Source organism: Macaca nemestrina, chromosome 7 (assembly GCF_043159975.1).
Source record: "Macaca nemestrina isolate mMacNem1 chromosome 7, mMacNem.hap1, whole genome shotgun sequence".
NCBI lineage: Eukaryota > Metazoa > Chordata > Mammalia > Primates > Cercopithecidae > Macaca > Macaca nemestrina.
The window spans coordinates 172,365,882-172,386,733 of record NC_092131.1 but is presented as its reverse complement, the minus strand read 5'-3'; the positions used below and the strand labels follow the sequence as shown (position 1 = coordinate 172,386,733).

At 46.6% G+C, this 20,852-nt stretch overlaps 2 protein-coding genes across 10 annotated transcripts in view; one reads left to right on the top strand and one right to left on the bottom strand.

Annotated features, from left to right (window-relative positions):
* Positions 1-15,719, top strand: part of LOC139355496 (uncharacterized) — a 175,382-nt gene extending 159,663 nt beyond the window's left edge. For 7 of the 8 annotated variants that reach the window (XR_011606233.1, XR_011606235.1, XR_011606234.1 and 4 more), the window contains one exon: positions 15,576-15,719. The gene's annotated coding sequence lies outside the window, so the exon portion shown is untranslated. Of the gene's footprint in view, positions 1-10,297; positions 11,850-15,575 lie in introns of those variants that run through there. The other variant, XR_011606236.1, reaches the window with a different exon arrangement.
* LOC105497533 (cholinergic receptor nicotinic alpha 7 subunit) overlaps positions 4,965-20,852 on the bottom strand; it is a 134,125-nt gene continuing 118,237 nt past the window's right edge. For both annotated transcript variants that reach the window (XM_011768676.3, XM_071067250.1), the window contains 6 exons: positions 20,636-20,715; positions 15,712-15,879; positions 14,880-15,074; positions 13,846-13,932; positions 10,193-10,302; positions 4,965-5,609 (listed from right to left, as the gene is read on the bottom strand). In XM_011768676.3, the coding sequence (XP_011766978.1) occupies positions 5,091-5,609; positions 10,193-10,302; positions 13,846-13,932; positions 14,880-15,074; positions 15,712-15,879; positions 20,636-20,715 (1,159 nt within the window). In that variant the 3' untranslated portion in view covers positions 4,965-5,090. The remainder of the gene's footprint in view (positions 5,610-10,192; positions 10,303-13,845; positions 13,933-14,879; positions 15,075-15,711; positions 15,880-20,635; positions 20,716-20,852) is intronic.

Here is a 20,852-nt window from a genome sequence, read left to right as displayed (position 1 = left end):
CGCTGGCCCACTGCTGTCACCTGGGAGGGCTGGGTCAGCACAGGGGACCCCCCAAGACCCTGAAGACAGGTCCCCAGACTGCAAAGTCTAAGGGTCCAGTGTCTAAAAATATGAACCAGTAAAACTCATGGCAAGCTAAATCAATAGGCACAGGAGAAAGTAGAAATGCATACAATTACAAATGGAAAAAGGAGAAATAACCACAAATAGAGGAAAGAAAACACTTGAAGTGCCTATATTGCAAAACTATGCAACTATGTTAAAAAGTGGACGGAATATTATTTTTAAAATGTAACTAAAATGGACTCTAGAAGGGTTTGAGGACCTAACCTGAGGAGCAAAAATCCAGAAATATACCACAGCAGGCCCAGACAGCCCCACCTAGTTCTTCCACACTTAAGTGGAAAATAATTCAAAATCAATAGATGGTTGTAGAATAGAGAGGTTTTTGTTTTATAATATTTCTTTAAGTTAGCATAAAGTTAAATCAAATCTGGGCCAGGCGTGGTGGCTCATGCCTGTAATCCCAGCACTTTGGGAGGCTGAGGCGGGTGGATCACGAGGTCAGGAGATGGAGACCATCCTGGCTAACACAGTGAAAACCCGGTCTCCACTAAAAAATACAAAAAAATTAGCTCAGTGTGGTGGCATAGCCTGTAGTCCCAGCTCCTCGGGAGGCTGAGGCAGGAGAATGGCGTGAACCTGGGAGGCGGAGCTTGGAGTGAGCTGAGATCAGGCCACTGCACTCCGGCCTGGGTGACAGAGTGAGACTCCGTCTCAAAAAAAAAGTTAAATCTGGGCAAAAAACACATAAAAGCAAGCTGTAGAATGATGAATCTTAATTATAAATATTGATAACCAAAATCATGGTACTAGTAAGTAAAGAACATCTCAGGAATACACTAATGATTTGGTCTTAAATATTCTATTAATGTAATTAAACATACTACTAGAGCAAAGGAAAAGACCTTCTGATAATCCCTCTGGACACTGAGAAGGCTTTGATAAAAATCTAACATCTATATTTTCCTCAGAGAGTCTTAATAGTTTGAGAACACACAGATACTTTTTTATTATGGCAAGGAAAATACATGTCTTCATACAAGTTAAACGTTGAGACATTACAATGTCCCACTGATGTCGAGAACAAGATAAGCATGCCACCTGAATCACTGACTCAACACTGATCTCAAATGCAACTAGATACAAGAAATAAGAGACACATTGGAAAGAAGTCAGAAGTAAATCTTAGAAACAAGTAGGAATCACAGTTTGTGGTTGATTATAACATTCATACATAAAAACCAACTACTTTCTTATACAATGGGATAAAATAGAAAATAAAGTGGAATAAATCATTCCATTGAAAATGGTAGCCAAATTATAAAACATCTGGAAATAAACAACTATAAATTCAAAGCACCTTCGTGAACAAAATCATAAAACACTACTAAGTTATATAAAATTAGACTTAAACACAAGATTTCGTGCTGTTGAATAGGAAGACTCAATCTGTAAATTCACTGTGACTCTAATTGAAAAAAAGATTCATATGAGAGATTCAGAGTTGAAGGAAGTGTTGACTTGAAAATACTGATATGAGTATGAATAATGCTTTAGAAATTAAAGGCATTCATAGAGATAAATAGAACAGAAATAGAACCAAACACTTAAAGAAATTTAGTTTACAAATAAGGCTGCATTTTGAACAGCTGGGGAAAACACTATGACTGGATTTTAGAAATGCATTATTACATAGTTATTGATACAACTGACCACCATTTGGAAGAAAAAGTATGGATTTTTCCCTCATTTCCTGCAATAAATGAATTCCAGGGAGTCCGAAGGTAAATAAAACCATAAAGTTTCAGAAGAAAATGTGAGTAAGTTTATTTATCATCTCAGAATGAGGAAGGCTTTTAAAAACTGGAAACAAATCCCACAACTGACAAAGAAAAATACTGATAAATTGACAACATAAATATTTAAACTCTATGCCAATAAATAAGGAAATCAATAAATAACATCCAAAGACAAATGATAAACAAAAATATTTTAAAGGCATAAGACAAAAATGTCCCGAAGTACATGAGTAAATTAATTAAGAAAAAGCCAAATAACCCATTTAGGAACTGGGTAAAATATATAAATGTATCCAGAGTAAAATTACAAAAAATTTGAAAAGATGTCCCATTTTATACACAATAAAACCAAAATCAGAATAATATTCCTAAATATCATGTGTCACCAATTATATTGGGAAAAACATTAAGTTTGAAAATGCCCAGTGCTATTATAGAAAGTTGAGAAATTGGGCCTTTTATTGTACTCTTGATGGAGTTACATCCATTGATCAGTTTCTAGAAGATGATCTGGCAATATCTATCAAAATTTTAAATACATGTAACCTTAAACCCAGTAATTTCATTTCTAAGTTGGAATTCATACCAAGTTTTAGTCACAAAACAATGTCAAGATATATGTACAAGTATGCCAATTATAGATTTGTATATAAAAATAAAAACTGGAAATATCCATATGTTCGCCAGTAAAAGGCTATTCAAATAAATGATAGTCCACTGAGACAATGGAATGCTAAGCAGCTACTAGGAGGCATGAGGTAGATCTTTATGTGTTACTATGGGATGACCTCTAAGACAAAACCATGTGAAGAATGCAAGGTGCAGCGCACTTCACAGAGCGCTAGCGCTGGAAAGGGAAGGTCTCTTCATAACCCCCGTTCTTCCTCCTTTGGCCTCTTATCTTCTTTTCTTCCTTTCTAGAAATGCCCTTAGAAGCATCATTCATGGTCCCCTCTGAGAGAGAAAACAGGGAGTATGGGAGCGTGTTGTTTTTAATACTTTTCTAACTATGCGCACATCTATTTCTTATTATTACTTTATTAAATGACAGAGTAGTTATTTGAGGGGCCAAAATATGCACAACTTTTGTTTGCATTTTATAGGTTCCTGTATAAAATACAAAACCAAAAAGGTTTCTTTTTAAAGCAAAACTGTGGAAGGGATCATTTTTGGGATAATGATAAGAAACGAAGCATTCCTTTTATGTATCAAAACACTTCTTGTTTCTAAAGACACTGTAACAGGAAAAACAAAAACAAATGAAAATCTTGTGCATGGTTCATCCATAGCACGTGGATGGAGTGCCTGCTGAGGAAGATCCTACTCCAAAGCCGCCTGAGGCTGGAATGTCCTGATTCACCAACTTTCTCATAAGTGAGGTCTCTTCTCTTGTCACACACACAGGTACCTCACACTTAAACACACACACACCCCAAACACACACAAGCTTCCATCTTCCTCCACTGCAAAGTCACGTGCATTACCCAGAAATGAGTGGGCCAGATGGCTGGAAAAACACATACAATTTATTTAATTCTCAAAATCAAATCTTCCTCATGATGTTCCCATCTCAGGGATTAGAAGCAAATTAAAAATCTCTAGGGGCTCAGATGCCTTCTACAGTTTTGAGCTCTGAGCAGCTGTTGGATGGCACAATGGAACAGAAGAGGTCTTTCTTGGTGAATTACCCTCTGATCTCATTAAAGAATAAGAATGAGACCATCCAGGCTAACACGATGAAATCCTATCTCTACTAAAAATACAAAAAATTAGCCAGGCGCAGTGTCGGGCGTCTGTATTCCCAGCTACTGGGGGAGGCTGAGGCAGGAGAACGGCATGAACCCAGGAGGTGGAGCTGGCAGTAAACCAAGATCGCGCCACTGCACTCCAGCCTGGGTGACAATCTAAGGGAAGAGCTGCATCATCGCTTAGGTTTAAAAATGAAAGTTTCTCTTGTTTTCAAGTTGCCCACCTCCAGTGAATCCACCAAGGACTCTGAGCCAGCTTTCGGGGCTGCAGCTGGGGTGGACGGGCTTGGAGCAGGCAGACTCCCAAAAGTCAGAACCCAGACTTGCTGGCTTGTCAGTCACTGAGGGTCTGCCAGTTCTTCCCTGCTGCCTGCCACTGGCCAGGTATCCAGAGAAGGGATGGGCCACACCATCCCCTCCCTGGCGCCTGCCATACTGGGGACCAGAAGAGTTCCCAGCCCCTACTTCCTAGCCCTGACACATGCAGAAAAGGCCTAGGAATATGTTCATTTTATGTTGTGCATTTGTAGGCACACACACATTTCTAAGACTAATTAAGTCCAGTGCATGTGAATCAGCTAACACATTGTTGTTTTTAAAGCCCGCATAAATGGCTTCACTTAGCTTTAGCTATTCTTTTGGGCTGTTAATTCTACTAGAACTCTATTTGTCCTGTGGGTTCTGCAGAATAGAACAGATTTGCTCAACTCCTCAGTCTCTGAGAGCAGCACCTAGGAGTTACCTGGGATCCACCAGAGACACTCATGGGGCCTGGCCCTTGTACAGAATAAACAGAAACCTGTGTCCCTTTGATTTCCTTGACAGGGTAGGTTTGCGGAAGTCAGGAAGGCTGGTAAAAAGATCCTTAGTAAGACCAACATTGTCTTTTATTATTTTTTTTTTTTAACGTACGAACAGCATAAAGCTGCTTCTGTCTACCAACTGTCTCTGATAGAAAAAAATAACTTGAAGAAAAGCTAACAGAGAGTGTTTTAGTTTTAGTTTTTTGTTTTCCTTCCACCAGTAAATTATTGGAATGGATTTAGTGAGTCTGGTTTATTTTAGCTTCAATCTAGGTTTGTACACAAGCAAAAAGCAAATGTTGAATTTTCAGGTAGGCCTTCATGGCAAGTGGCATGCAGACATGCAAAACCAACTGTCCCGGGGTGAGGAGCCACTGGGAGCTCTCTGAAGGGCTTTCCAGGCAGTGGGCTAATGGGCAAAATGACTTCTCAGTGGCCCTGCTGACCGACAGTGCGGATGTGCCAAGGGGATCATCAGCCCACCTGAGCGTATTAAACTGAGTGCTGAGATCCTACTACCTAAAGTAATGAGGAAACCGTGACAACACGACTGACAGCCAGAAGGGAACATCGGAGTTGTGGCGTTTAATGTTGTCCTGGATTAGCACCCCAAAATCTCACCAAGCCAAAGGCCTTGCCCATCTGTGAGTTTTCCACATGTACAGAACCAGGCGTGGTTACGCAAAGTCTTTGGACATGGCCTCCACGAAGTTGGGAGCCGACATCAGGATGCCGATGGTGCAGATGATGGTGAAGACCGAGAAGGCCATGAGGCACAGGCGGTCCACCACGCAGGCGGCGAACTTCCACTCGCTGCAGACCGCCTCGCTTTCGTCCTGGCAGCGAAAGCGGTTGGCGATGTAGCGGACCTCCTCCAGGATCTTGGCCAGGTCCGGGTCCCCCTCGGGGGGCTGCCCACCGTGCAGGAGGTGCTCGTCGTGCGTTGGGGAGCAGGCCATGCGGCCGCACACCACCCCGGAGTCGGGGGTCGGGGCGCAATGCATGCCGTCCAGGCCGCGGAAGCCGATGTACAGCAGGTTCCCGTTGCTGGCAGGCGGCGGCGCCACGGCGCTCATCTCCACGCTGGCCAGGCTGCAGCGGCGCTGCTTGTGCTGGCAGGCCGGGCGCACCTTATCCTCTCCCGGCCTCTTCATGCGCAGGAACCACGCGCACCAGTTCAGAAGGATGACTCTGGTCTGGGGAGACAACAGAACGTTAGGAGCGGCCCCGAGGCAGGCTTCGGCTGATCCCAACAGCAGTGAGATCCTACAATACAAGCCCTGCTTCACTGGTCCTGGGGGTAGCAGGCTCCACTGCCTCCCGGATGATTTTAGCAGGCAAGCAGTGCCTGCTCATGACAAGCAGTTGAGTTCAAAGTGAGGCGAGACTAAAACTGATGCACCCTGGGAAGAAGCTAAATTGTTCTCCGGGGCAGGCACACTGCAATCTCAGGGAAGACAGCCTCGTGGAAGGGGAACGCTATGTGAGCTGTGTCAAGAGGGAAAGTCGATTTCCCTCTCTGATCCTTCCTCATCTGTAACCTGGGGACCTTCAGACCTAACTCTGGCTCCCACACTACCACCCTGGAAGGCCACTGCAAATAGGCAAAGAGTGCCTGGGCGGCTGTAAATGTTCAAAGGCAACCCCAGGACATCCATGAGACACCAGGTGAACTTGAAGCTTGAAGCAGTTCAGGCTTCCGACATCAGATTACCACATCTCTTGTGATGATGTGAACACTTTGCAAAGCTGTTTTTCAAAGTACCCTGATAAAAAGCAAATACCAAGGAACTTCCTGTGAAACAGAAACTAGGTTAGTGGTCTCCAATCTGATCCCAAGATTTGAGAGGCGGTGCTGTGCCCCAGAGGTGCTACATTGTTAAGGCATGAAAACTTATTAAAGTCTTTTGATCTATTTAAAGACAGCCTTGGGTATTATTTCTCTTGGCCAGGGGCTCTGTGAAAAATTTCCTGAGACACTAAAGTGCTGTGAACCAAGGAAGTTTCGGAACCTCTAACCTAACTCAGTGGGCTTCAATGAAGACTGAATAAGATGATGGCTGGGAGAGTACTTTGAAAAGTGGAAGGTGGAAGTTGGCAAACTTTCTGTAAAGGGCCAGGCAACTACTCACTTCTGCTGATGTAGCACACATTGAAGGCGTCAAATGGATGGGCATGTTTTCTAAAATAACTTACTTACAAAAACACTTGGTGGACTGGATTTGGCCACCCAGGCCATAGTTTGCTAACTTCCGGTCTAAAGTGTGTCCTAGAGTGCACGAAAGAAGCTGGAGAAAAATCACCCCATGGAGTTCATCCTGGTTTTGCCTCTCATGGAAAGGAGAGACATCCAAAGCCTCAATCCAGGTAAAGAAGCATTCTTGCAAGCCCATCCAGGTAAGTGTGTGAAAAATGGGCCCTTTCCCTCAAATTATCCAGATCCTGATTTCATTTACATTTTGTTTTATGATTGTGGGGAAATTCCATCAGTAACCTAGCAGGTAGATTTCCTATCTTTAGGAAATATACAGATAGTAAATTGTGCAGTTCGTATCTACAGAGCTTTCATTCCTGGTAATCTTTTTATAACATCTTATCAAAGATAACAGCAACAAACAGGTTTGGGGACAAGAACAGGGAAGCATGCAGTTTCATTGCAGCTATAAAAATAACCCTTCGTTTCCCATTGTACTTGACAAGCAGGCGGCACTCTGCATGTCCTGGAAAGGTTGGGTCTGCTGACCTCAGAGGGTTTTTTATGGTCAGTAAGGAGCAGGGACATATGGCCCCATGTGAAACCTTGGGTGAGTTGGGCCCTCCATACGAGGCTCATGAGACAAGTCATCTCACTTGGGCCTTTCAGGGTCCTGTGAAAGGAGTATAATCCCCCCACTTTATAGACCAACAAACTGAGGTTCAAAGAGGCTAATAAACTGGCCCAAGGACATACAATGAGTAAGTAAGTGGTTATGTCACTTCACATGTTTAGCCTTTCCCAGCCTCATCTGTCAAAGGGTCTACAAGATTCTCTTCAAAACTTGTGCAACCCCACCCCTCTGGGAAGGCACCAGAAAGCCTGAGCCAGCTCTCTCGGGGGCTGCAGGGCAGTGAGTGTGCCTGCATGCACTGGCAGCTGTGCACATGGGGAGCGAGCAGCACCAGGCACTTCTCCCTCCATGCAGGGTCTACACGTCCCCCAGTGCACATCTCAAGCTCATACGATACACACTGCCAAGTCTACTTTGAATTCCATGGCCTGAATCATTAGCTTTCAAAGCCAAAGCATTTAAAAGATAAAATTATCCTCTTGGCACTCCTCAAACTGTGCTCTTGACCTCTTCTGTTAGGTTACAGTTTTGTTTCTGGCTGTGCAAATGTCACATAATGCCACCGCACCCGGCAGTATCTTCTTCATGGCAACAGATCATAATAAAAGTCCCTCGGAGGCTGTTTGTGTTTCACATACACATGGAATGAAGGAAAAATGCAGTGTGCTATATAAAGCGAGAGAAATGCATAAGCTTCATCTTTCATTTGCAGCCAACTGGTTTTAATAAGCTTTTATGCTGAGAGGTGAATAATTAGCATATGTTCTTAATTAAGATTGTTCTAGAGCAGTAGAGTGCTACAGGTCATTAAAAATGGTTTTGTGTCTCAATGTCTTAATTTTCTTATCTTCTCATCAGTCAAAATATAAGAAATGAGAATAGGTGTTTAGATTTTTGTATTTGCATAAATAAATACTGGAAGGAAAAAGAAGGAATTCATTACAATGGTTATATACCAATCGGTATTAGTGGTAGATGCAGGGTAAGGGGAAGGAATGGGAGCAGGATTTCCTTATGTATAATTTTAATTTTATTTAGACTTTAGAAACAGGTAAATGTATTACCTGCTTCAAACTGATGGATGGATAGGTAGAAAGAGCAGTAAACCAGCAAGCCCCCAGCTCTCAGGCCTCCCACCTCTGGCCTTGCATTTTCTTAAGTGTGTCAGGGTTATAAGGAAATCAGACAAAAATACAGGTGAATGTGTGCAAATGTACTCCGGTGTTTTAAGCCGGGGGGGGGCTTCACAAAACAAGCCTCAGGGAACATAGTGATGTGGTCTGAGTGTGCGATGTCACCATGTAGGCTGAGCTCACATTACTGCTGGTGTAATGAGCTACAAGTGAGTCCTTTTTTTTTTTTTTTTTTAAGAGATGGGGTTTTGCTCTGTCACCCGGGCTGGAGGGCAATGACATCATCATAGCTCACTGGAGCCTGGAGCTCCTGGGCTCACGTGATGCTCCCACCTCAGCCTCCCAGGTAGCTGGGACTACAGGCACACACCACTATGAGAGGCTTATAAGTAAGTCTTCACTAAAGAGTGTATAAGGGGAATGGGCCATGCAGGTGCAACTCTGAGAAGAAACAGTAATTTTGTAAAGCATTTCTTAAGAAGTAGTCTTTGCTAAGTGAGCATTCAGGTAACTAAACTACTGCACAATGAAATGTTTCAGGAGGCCCAGCAATCCCCTATTCCTGGAGCGTCACCTGATGGCATCTCACTCCTACAGCTGCTTTTAGCTTGCTGTTGATTCCTAGATTCCCTTCTGAACTGGGACACAAGTGCTCTCCAAAGACAGGCTGCTTTTGGGATGTGAGGGCCTTTTTAGCTCCCCAAATCCTTAGGCCAGGCTCTCTAGACAGGAGGACAGGGAAGATTTACAAAGCCCACATGAAGCGGGGAAGCAGCTCAGGCCCTCCCTAGGTCCTCATCAAGGTTTCCTGACTGCCAGGCGAGGGTGGATGCAGAGCTCCGGACACCAGACCCTGCAGGAGAGGATCCCTGGGTGGGCGAGCATCTGCAGACGTGGCCGGGCACGGTGCCAGCAGCTGGGGCAGGACTGATATGGCCCAGGCTAAGCTGACAGGCTGTGGGATGCAATCCTTTGTTTTCATGCATTTCCTTTTATCCCGTCCCCCTTCCCCACTGGTGACAATTAGTCTTTGTTTTATAGACTTCTGGTTGGATGATATCCCTATATGTACTGAACGTACGGATTTGTACATGGCTCGTTCTGTTTCTTACTCTTTTCGCTCCTCATTCTGTTGTGAAGCCTCAACCACACTGCTACACGTCTGTCTCATCTGTTGCTTCCAACTGCAGCACAGTGCTTGACAGCATGCATCAAAAAAACTACCTTCTCAAAACACCGTGCTGATAGAACACACAGGGCAGCCAGTTTGAGAGCCTTACTCCGCAGCGTCACATTAGACAGCAGTGCCACAGGGCATCCGGGAATACGCGCACCATGACTGCACGCTACGCAAAGACACGTCAACGGGTGACGAAATACAAAAACAAAGCTATTTCTGGCTGGGCACGATGGCTCACGCCTGTAAATCCCAGCATTTTGGGAGGCTGACGTGGGCAGATCACGAGGTCAGGAGTTCGAGACCAGCCGGGCCAACATAGTGAAACCCCATCTCTACCAAAAATACAAAAAAAAAAATTGGCCAGGTGTGGTGGCATGTGCCTGTAGTCCCAGCTATTTGGGAGGCTGAGGCAGGAGAATCGCTTGAACCCAGGAGGTACAAGTTGCAGTGAGCCGAGATTACGCCACGCTGCACTCCAGCCTGGGTGACAAAGTGAGACTCTGTCTCAAAAAACAAACAACCCAAAGCTATTTCTTTAGGAATGCCCGTTTTTTGTGCAATTTTTGAAATAGATAAAGCCTAGGAGGAGCCTCCTTTAGGGAGGGGCTCCGACTCTGTCGGGGGTGGGAGGAACATACCCACTTGGGCATCTTGCCCCCGTCGGGGTCGTGGTGGTGGTACTGCAGCACGATCACCGTCACCACCACCGAGAGGCCCACGATGATCATGGTGCTGGCGAAGTACTGGGCTGTGGAGAGAACAGATGCAGGGTGAGACGCGGCGCTCCTGCGGCACTGAACGTCACAGGACAGGCACACCCTGACCAGGTTCTCTGACCGTCAGGGCCTCAGGATGCAGTGATGCCACGGGCGGGGCAGATGGCCTCCTGTCACCAGCCAGGCCTACAGCCCACATTCTGGGTGCGCAAAACCAGCCAGCGTGGTCTGACTTCCCACCCACGGAGTGGCCTTCCCTCACTTCACTGCACTTCCATGCCCTCTGGCCTCCCTGTCAGCCAATAAGAGCTAGCATCGCCTGACAGGATGGTGATAAGGTGGTTCCTGTGAGTAAATACTGGATGTCAGGGCATGGGAGCCATCCAGTGTTTATGATGCAGGCCTCTACTGTGCTCCAGGGGCACAATGAGGGCAAACCTGCACACCACCTGGCTGCCAACTGTCCAGCCTGAGGAAGGGGTCAGTGGCAGGGACTTTTCAAGATGAGAACTTCAGTCTCAGCTTTGGCTCTAATGGGCCATGCGTGTCCTTCCACCTGGGCCCACGTGAGAAGCAGCATGTAGCATCTGAGTGCTTCCACCCTGGTCCACTAGCTACTGGTTGTGAGTTTGGAGTGAATGCTCAGCCTCTTTGGGCCTCAGCTCTTCAACGGGGGTGGTGCAAAGGATGACGTTTGCGTCTCCCAACAAAGTTCATGTGTTAAAACCCTAGTCCTAACTGGGATGGTATCTGGAGGTGGGGCTTTGGGACGTATGAAGATTGTGATTTATAGTAAGAAATATGTATTTGGTCTTCCATTTCCTGGCACACAGCTCCTAAAACCTTTGAATCTCTGAAGTCATCAGTGTCTTTTTATATGCTAATAAGATGACTTATGGCTGAAGTTCCTGGATACCCTCAGGATGGGGTTTGGTTGCCAGGGGAACCAGTCAAGTAATTAGAGAGTTGGAACCTTCAAGCCCTGTCCCCTCTCCCAACCCTTGACCCCTGGGGAGGAAAGACGTACTGGGGGTTGAGTTGGTCACCAGTGGCCAGTGATGTAATCAATCATTCCGACGTAGTGAAGCCTCCATAAAAACCCAAAAGAATGGAGTTCTTTGGAGACCTTCCCAGTGCTGAACACGTGGAGGTGTCTGGAGGGTGATGTGCCCAGAGAGGGCATGGAAGTTCCATGCCCCTTCTCAAATACCTTGCCCTGTGCATTTCTTTCATCTGATTGTTCATCTGTACTTTATAATTAGTGAATAAGTATAAGTAAAGTGTTTCCCCGAGTTTACTAGAGTGAGTCACTCTAGTAAATGGCTGAACTCAAAGATGTGCTTTTGGGAACTCCCTGATTTATAGAGTTGGTCAGAAGCATGAGAAGCCGGAAGTTCTAACTGGCATCTCAAGTGGAAATGGTCTTGTGAGCCTTAATCTGTGAGTGCTGTGCTAACTCCAGGTGGCGTCAGGACTGAAGTGAACTAACTGTAGGACACCCAGCTGGTTTCCAAGAATTGGTCGATGTGGGAGAAACGCCCCCCTTTGATGTGAGAAGTGTTGTGTAAGTAGAGAAATGGTGAGTGATTTTCTCAGGGTCCTTGAAGAGGTCCTGAGGGTGCAGCCCTCATGGATGGGATTAGAGTCCTTCATGAAAAGAGGCTAAAGAGCTAATTCACTCTCTTTTTGTCACGTGAGGCCACAACGAGAAGAGGGTCATCTGTAAACCAGGGAGTGGTCCCTCACGCGAGCCCTGCTGGCACCCTTATCTAGGACTTGCAGCCTTGCAGAACTGTGAGAAATAAATGTCTGTTGTTCAGGCCCCCCAGTCTACAGCAATTTGTTATGGTAGCCTCCATTAAAATAGAAACCCCTTCCTTGCAGCATTTGTGCAGTGATGAGCAATTACACAGGCCAAGATGTCTAGGAGAAAGGAGGCGGCGTTCTTTAGTGGGCAGCTCTGATTATTAAACCTTTGGTGTGGCTGTCTGCTCAAGAGACTGAGCTCTAAGCAGCAAGCATCAGGGTGCAGGAGGCTAAGCGTTCAGCTAGCCCTCACTGGTCCTCACGCCGGGAAGGAACTCGCTGCCTTCCTCCAAAGACCAAGAGGTACCTGGGAGGAGCTTTGCCAGAGGTGGAAGTTCAAGACCTAAAGTTAGCGTCAGGGCTCCTGAGAAAAGGAAGGAGGCTGGAGCAAACCATGACCCTTATGAGCTGAATTGTGCTTCCCCCTAGAATTCACATGTTGAAGCCCTAACCCCTAGTGCCCTAGGATGTGACTGGACTTGGAAATAGTGTCCCTAAGGAGGTAATTAAGTACCATTAGGTCAAGTCCTAATCCAATCTGACTGGTGGGTGTTCTTTTAATGAAGAAGAGGAAACGTAGATACACAGAGAGATACCAGGGGAGGACAAAGCATGGTGAAAGTGGTGGTCTGCAAGCCCGGGGGAGACGTCTCAGGATAAACCATCCCTGATGGCCCCTTGGTCTTGGACTTTCAGCAGTGCGACTGTGAGAAAAGAAATGTCTGTGATTTAAGCCCCCAAGTATTTTGTCATGGCAGCCTGAGCAGACCAACCACCTATGGAGAGAGGGGGGTCAAAGGATTGCCCAGACTGAAATTCCATCAACAGGGAAGCAAAGCTGATGTCCCTGGGGCCACTAGCATCCCATCCTTCTAGATGTGGGCTATGCACCAACCAAGCCTTTCCCAGCAGGTAATCAGTCCAGAGAGGGCCTGACAACTGTCCCAGGAGGGGTGGCTGCAAATCTCTGCTGAAAGCAGTATGCTGGAAGGTAGAAAGAATGGAGTCAGAACCGGGTGGAGAGGTGGTTCTTCCCTGTCTGATGGTATGAAAAGCCTTTGTGGGTATCATTTTTCTCTTGATACCAACAGTTTCTCTGGCCAAAATACTGCACATACAGGGAGTTCCCCAAAGAAGGGCCTTGGCTGCTTGGTTCCCAAAGCCTGGGGGTATCCAGGTAGGGCTCTCCCTCTAGCCCACCCCCAGGCAGACACACAGCGTGGGTCCTCAAACAGCGGGCCAGCAGGTGTAATGCGTCTGTATACCTCCTTCCGACCTTCACTGCCCAATGGGAGTGGAGACTCTAGTTTTTGTTGTCCCTCCTTGGGCAGAGGGTCATGCCTTATACCTGTGCAAAATATATTTCTCTCATTCATATTTCCCTAAACACTTATACAGAAACATTGAGTTATCTCAGGACACAACAAACGTGTGCTTCTCCCATTTTAACAAAGGCTTTTTGGGTAAACAACATCTTAAGCTAAGATGATGCATCTCTAATGATAAAATATCTGGCTTCAAAGCAAGCATGAGGAGGAGAATTATGAGGGGAAGGGAGGCATTTCTGCAAGTCAAAAGTCAAACCTCACAGCTGAATATCCCCTTCCCCTTACTTGGGCCCAGGTGACTCTGAATAGTTACAGCAAATCATCACCTTCCAGAGAAAATGGGGGCAGTGCAGCCCTATTTCTTCTCATTTCATCTGCTGGGAAATCCTGGGCACACCCTAACCCCATATCTCTGAGAGAGGAGCCCGACTCTTGCCTTACCTATCAATGGTACTGAATCAGATGTTGCAGGCATGATCTCAGCCACGAGCAGCATGAAGACAGTGAGAGAGAGTAAGACTGTTATCCCTAAAACATAAACACACAGCGGTTCCTCAGACAAAACAGACAAGAACGCCTCAATTCTATCCAACGAGGGCTCCTAACCTGACACTGAAAGAACGAGGGATGGTGGTGCTGGGGGATGCTGTGGAATGCATGTTTTGGGCGTGTGCATTTTCCAGGAGACATTCTATGCCACTTACCAGAGTCCCAAAGGAGTCTCTTATGGAGACAAGTTTAGGACCCAGAATTTTAAAAGCATCAACACAAACTGAAAAATTTAACTTAGCACAATTATCTCTCATATTTTTTGTAGACTATTATTGAGAAATAGTTTCACGTAGCAGGAAAAAGAAAATATGCAGTCAGGAGACCTGCTTTCAGGTCTTAAGTTTGCTGCTCAGCTAGCTATGTGACCTTAGATATAACATTCAACCTTTCTAAACCTCATACTCAGAAGACATGGGTTTGGGAATAATTTCTACTATGTGCTACATCTGATGTTTAGTAACTCTTTAAGATATTGAGAAACTCATCCCACCATTCGAAATCTTGGTTTTCTTAGCTTCGTATGGGGGTGATCATAAGAATTACGCTGTGTACTGCAACATACAAATGCAAGCTGATACTAAGCTAAATTGTTCCCTTGATGACCAGTCGCCATCAAGGAACAGGTGGGGTGGCAGGAGGGAAGAAAGCACAGGCTCCTTAAGGCAGATTGGAGCTGGCCCCTCCCCGTGCATCCCCCCCATCCTCTGAGGGTCCTCCAGTATTCTCAGGATCACACAGCCGTCCAGCACGGAGCCCGAGTCAGGGACCTCCGGTGTCCTGGAGCCACCCCGGGCTAGGAGGTCTGTGTGCGATGAGCCAGGTAATCCCCGGGAACCCTGATGGAGTCCTGAGCTGTCTGCCGTGAGCCCTCCAGAGCTGACCTCAGCAGAGGGGCCTCCAGTCTCAGAGACCCGGGTGCTTACCCAGGGAAATCTTCTCCCCGGAATCTGCAGGAAGCAGGAACACCAGCAGGGCAAGGGCAGAGATGAGCACACAGGGGATCAGCAGGTTGAGGCCGTAGTAGAGGGTCCTGCGGCGCATGGTCACTGTGAAGGTGACATCGGGGTAGGGCTCTTTGCAGCACTCATAGAACTTTTCACTCCTCTTGCCGGGAATTCCTCCATAGGGAGGAGGAGAGAAGGAGCCATTGTTAGAATACAATAAATTACCCTGTTTATTTCAATGTGTATACCACACACAAGCATAGCCCTAAAGTTTGCAAAGTGCTAAAAAAAAAAAAAAAAAAAAAGGGGGGGGTGTAATTAGCTTGAATAAAACCTGCTGATGATTTACTATAGCGTTAAGAGTATTTTAGTGATAGTTGGCCAAATTGGTAGATATTCTTTTGGTAGATTGGAAACACATGATTATAATAATTAATATATTACCAATTTTACAGTTATAAATATAATCATTGTTTTTCTATTTAAAATAATCAAATATAGGTTCCCATCAACTGAAGTTTGCCGTTCAACTTGCTTTTAGAAATGGAGTGGATCTGAATAACGTAGAGATATCTATCCTCACACTGCTTTGTTTAAATGCACTCTCACTACAAGTGCCAGTTCCTCTTGGAAAGCATGGCATATCCTAATTGTTTTCTGTTTCTCCTCCTATAGCTCTCACTAAATAATGGAGACTACTGCAAAACTCAATAAATACTCACACCGAAAAGGACAGTGGAAAATCCCAAACTTTTAAAGCCTGCCCAAGAATAGAAAAGCTTTCTTCCAGGCTGTCAGTCTCATGGCTTACCCACTAGGTCCCATTCTCCACTGGGGATATAGCCACTGATATCTGCCTCCTGCATCTGCAGATCCAAGGACCAGCCTCCATAAGACCAGGATCCAAACTTCAGTTTGCAATGCTGCACATCAAAGGGAAACCAGCGCACGTCGATGTAGCAGGAACTCTTGAATATGCCTGTGTGGGTGACGGAAACAGAAGACTGAAACGGAAGCTGATCGAGACGCGCTCAAAATATGCCACAGTTCCTTCAGCCAGTTCCGCCCTCTGCACTGCAGCTAACGCAGTCCAGAGCAAACTGAAGCTGTCTCTTTATTTAATTGCAAAATCTTTAAAACAGAATCTCAGCTCAGCTTCACTGTCTTTTAAAATCCAAACGTAACACTGACATGCTCTGTCAAAAACTGTTCTGTGGGCTTTTTGCGCAAAAAGTTAGCTCTATAATCTTGCATTTACCATGAGCATCTTCAGACTCTAAATAATAAAAGTAAAGAATGCAAAATATCTCAGAGAAGTTGATAACAATGATGATGAGGTTAGAAATAGAATCTAAAAGGTGTGTGGGTGTTGTGTGGGGTGAGGTGGGCATTTTCTTTAGGTTAAAAATTGGAAGAACACATGATTATCGAGAAATATAATCTAGAATTCTGGTTAAAGCTAGAATTTTAACTAATTTAAATTCTAGACCAAGAACAGAACAAGCTGGGCACCATGTCTCATGCCCATAATCCCAGTGACTCAGGACACTGAGGTGGGAGGGTCACTTGAGACTAGGAATTTGAGACCAGACTGGGCAACACAGTGAGACATCTCTAATAAAAAAATTAGCTGGGTGAGGTGGTGCATGTCTGTAGTCCCAGCCAGTCAGGAGGCTAAGGCAGGAGCATTGCCTGAACCCAGGAGTTTGAGGCTAAAGTGAAGCGAGCTATGATCGAGCCCCTGCACTCCAGCCTGGGGAACACACCTAGAATCTGAAAGAAAAAAAGTTAAAAAATAAAAACAAACAGATAAGTTTAAGCTGAAGAGATGGTGCTTGAAGGAAGAGTTTCCACTGAAAAGAGCTATTCCAGGCTAGGACAGGTTGGAAGTGGATTTCCCAGAGGGCCATGGGGAGGAAACCAGAAGAGGCCACTCCAGTTATTTACGCTCATGTGCTCTTCCTGGCCCAGAGGAAGGCTGCATGGCACAAGAAGACAGGCACAGACTCAGTGTCCAGGTGTTCCTGGGGCAGGGCTGGCGCTCTGCAAATTGCTGCTACTCAGTTACAGAAAGAATGCATGCAGGAAGGGCCTCCATAGCCTTGCAAAGAAGGACCCCACCCCACAACCGAGTTGGGAAAAGATACACATTTCGTCCCTGAAGTTCCTTTAAGTATGATTTGCGTCCTTACATGAAATGTTTATAGGAACCTGGAATCATCAGACAATCCCCCTCCATTAATGGTTGGATCCCCCCAAAACCCACATTGTCTGCCAGTTAGAAAGCTTTGTAACTTCATGAGTCCATTTCTACGAAATGGCCCGAGACAGAGAATTTCTGAGACAGAAAGCAGATCAGTGGTTGCTGGGAGTAGGAATGGGAATTAACTGCAAACAAGCAAAAGGGATCTTGGTGGGGTGATGGGAATGTTCTAAAACTAGACTGTGGTAATGGTTGCATAATTCTGTAAATATACTAAAAATTGTTGAATCATGTACTTAAAATGCATGATATGTAAATTCTCTCTCAATAAAGCTGTTAAAAAATAAACACATGAAATGGGGGGAAAAGTCATGTTATGATCAAGTCTCTATTTCAAAGCTTGAACTCATTTTTTTCTACCCCTACCCCTCTAACTACAGACAGGGCAGCATCCTGGGACTAGTTCTACATTCCCAGGGAGCAGGCAAGGGGTTTCCAAACCAGGCAGCCCTGGGCCTTTCCTGCCAGTGTAAGGAAGCCCCTCATGGTCACAGGACAGCGTGTCCTGTCCTGACCAGAATCCAGGGACACTGCAGTGGGGACGCAGGCCTGGAGGCCCAGAGGGGGCTGCTGTACTCGGACAGCTCGAGGCTTGCAGTGCTCCTCCTGCAGCTGAAAATAGCCTCAGCCTTCCAAACCACCTGCAGCAGCATATTCTACACTGGTGACTACAAGGGCTAAAATAGCCCTCGTAACAGAAGATGCAACGTGCAGGCCTGGTGAGAAAGACCTTGGGAGTGACGGAAGGCTCCCCCACTACCCGCGTCTGCAAGGGTCCTGCTGGTAGGAGGAAATGCCAGGGCTTGCAGGAAAGCGGATGCTTCGAGAAGCCTGAACAGCTGGACTTCTTCAATCTGTTCCAATATTATCGGGAGGTTCACTCGCTCCTTTGTTCATTCAGGGGTAAATGCTAAGGTGAGCAAAGGCTGACTCTGCCCCCGGAGGCTATTCACCTGCTGACAGGGAGGGCAGGCAGACGGCAACCCAGAAGGCAGAGCCAGCCTAGCCGCGGCAGTGCGGTGTGAGTGCGGCCGTGTCTACGTGAGGGTGTGCGGTGTGTAATAGTGTGTAGTATATCAGAGCGCATGAGGTGTGTATGTGGTGTGACACATGTAAATGTGTGAGGCGTGTGTGAGGATGTGGTGTGAGATGTATATGTGTGTAAGTTTAGCTGATGTGTGAGGTGTGTGTGAGTATATGAGTGTGTATGGGTGTGTGCATGTGTGCGTGTGAGCATGTGAGCGTGTGTGTGTGTGCATGTGAGCATGAGCGTGTAAGTGTGGTGTGGGTGGTGTGTGTGCAGTGACTGCGAGATGTGCGTGAGTGTGTGTTGTGAGTGAGGTATGTGTGTGGCATGTGAGTGGTGTGAGTAGTGTATCTGGTTTGAATGTGCATATGTGAGTGGTGGGCGTGTGAGGGTTGTGAGTCGTGTATGAGTGGTGTGTATGAGGATGTGAGTGGTGTGTGAGTGGTGTGTGTGTGAGGGGTGTGTGTTAGTGGTATGAGTGGTGTGTGAGTGGTTTGTGTGTGAGTGGTATGTGTGGAGTGAGTGGTGTGTGTGGGTGGTGCATTTGTGTGAGTGGTGTGTGTGTGGGTGGTATGTGGTGTATGTGACTGGTGTGTGTGTGGTATGTGTGTGAGTGGCATGAGTGGCGTATATGTGTGAATGGTGTGTTTATGAGTGGTGTGTGTTATGTGTGGGTGGTCTGTGTGTGGTGTTTGTGTTAGTGTGAGTGGTGTGTGAGTGGCATATATGTGTGAGTGGTGAGTAGTGTGGGTGGTGTGTGTGAGTGGTGTTAGTGTGTGGGGGTGGTATGTGAGTGGCATGTGTGAGTGGTGTGTGTGAATGATGTGTGTGTAGGTGGTTGTGTGAGTGGTGTGTGTGGTGTGAGTAGTGTGTGGGTGGTGTGAGTGGTGTTTGTGTGAGTAGCGTGTGGGGGTGGTATGTGAACGACGTGTGTCAGTGGTCTGAGTGGTATGTGAGTGGTGTGTGTGATGTGTGTTAGTGTGTAGGTGGTGTGTGGGGTGTTTGTGTGGAGTGTGTGTGTGTGGTGTGTGTGTGAGTCGTGTGTGAGTGGTGTGTGTGAGTACTGAGGTGTGTGCGTGGGAATGGTTGTGTGAGGGGTGAGTGGTGAGTGGTTGGGTGTTTGTGTTAGTGTGAGTGGTGTGTGTGAACGGTGAGTGGTGTGAGTAGTGTGTGGGTGGTGTGTGTGAGTGGTGTTTGTGTTAGTGTGTGGGGGTGGTATGTGAGTGGCGTGTGTGGTGTGTGTGATGCGTGTGTAGGTGGTTGGTGTGAGTGGTGTGTGTGTGTGGTGTGAGTAGTGTGTGGGTGGTGTGAGTGGTGTTTGAGTAGTGTGTGGGGGTGGTATGTGAATGAAGTGTGTCAGTGGTGTGAGTGGTGTATGAGTGATATGTGTTAGTGTGTATGTGTGTGTGGGGTGTTTGTGTGAGGAGTGTGTGATTGTGAGTAGTGTGTGTGGATGGTGTGTGTGTGAGTGGCATGTATGAGTGGTGTGTATGTGAGTCGTGTGTGAGTGGTGAGTACTGAGGTGTGTGTGGGAATGGTGTGTGTGTGAGGGGTGAGTGGTGTGTGAGTGTGTGTGAGTGGCTGTGAGTGGTGTGTGTGTGAGGGGTGAGTGGTGTGTGAGTGGTTGTGAGTGGTGTGTGTGTGTGTCATATGTGTGAATGGTAGTTAGGTGTGGAGGTAATTTCAGGTTGCCTCTGAACAGAAAGTTAAACAGTTACAGTGTGGGAGATCACTCTGGAATAAACACATTAAAAATCTTCTAAAAGATCAAAAACCCCAGCTTTCATCTCAATATGCTAGCGCACACTCTGCATGCACCTCCAGGCCATAAACCTATTTCCCTTGCCCTGTGAATCCGACTGAAAAAATGAGTCGGTGAGAAAGAACCAATCCAGGGGGCACTTAGCCTTGGAGGTAGAGAGAGAGGAGAGAGACTGCTGGGAAGAAGTCAGTCGCTAGAGAGCTCTCCCTTGAAACCACCAGACCTTGCCTGTAACCTGCATGTGCTCTTCAGTGCACACCCAGGCTCCCGGAACTGTCACATCTCACCCCCAGCAGCTGGACTGCTGCACCTGCCAAGACAGTGAGTCCCGCGGGAAGGAGGATGGCGAGCGGGAACGGGGAAGCAGAGCCTGGACAGGTGGCTTGCAGGCTGGAAGGTGAGGTGGCTACTGCCTGGCAAAGGAGACTTGCTGTACTTGTACATTGGCTTTAAGGCACACGTGGTGGAAAATAAGGACACATTGGCAAAGACGGCTTGATTGAGACAAAAGAGGATGACTTCTGGGGGTAGAAAGCACATAGAAGCACAGAAAAGAGAGAGGAAGTGGTGGGAGTGAGCAGAGGCGAAGCAAAGAGCTGGTCCCCCACACGGGGGACACCGGCCAGACACCCAAACTCGCTTCAATCTTCTAACTGGAAGAGGACAAAGAAAGTGCAGCTTACCTGGAGGCAGGTACTGGCAATGCCCAGAAGAATTCACCAACACGTTGGTGTGGAATGTGGCGTCAAAGCGCTCATCCGCACTAGAAACAGGAAAAGGATGCATGAGCCAGTGCCACCAGGCTGTGGATTTCCCAAAGCCCCGGGGTCTGTCTTCGCTGGTGCAGCAGAGTCCTTGAGAGGGGCCCCTGTCTGTCCTCACAACCCCACACCCCGCCTG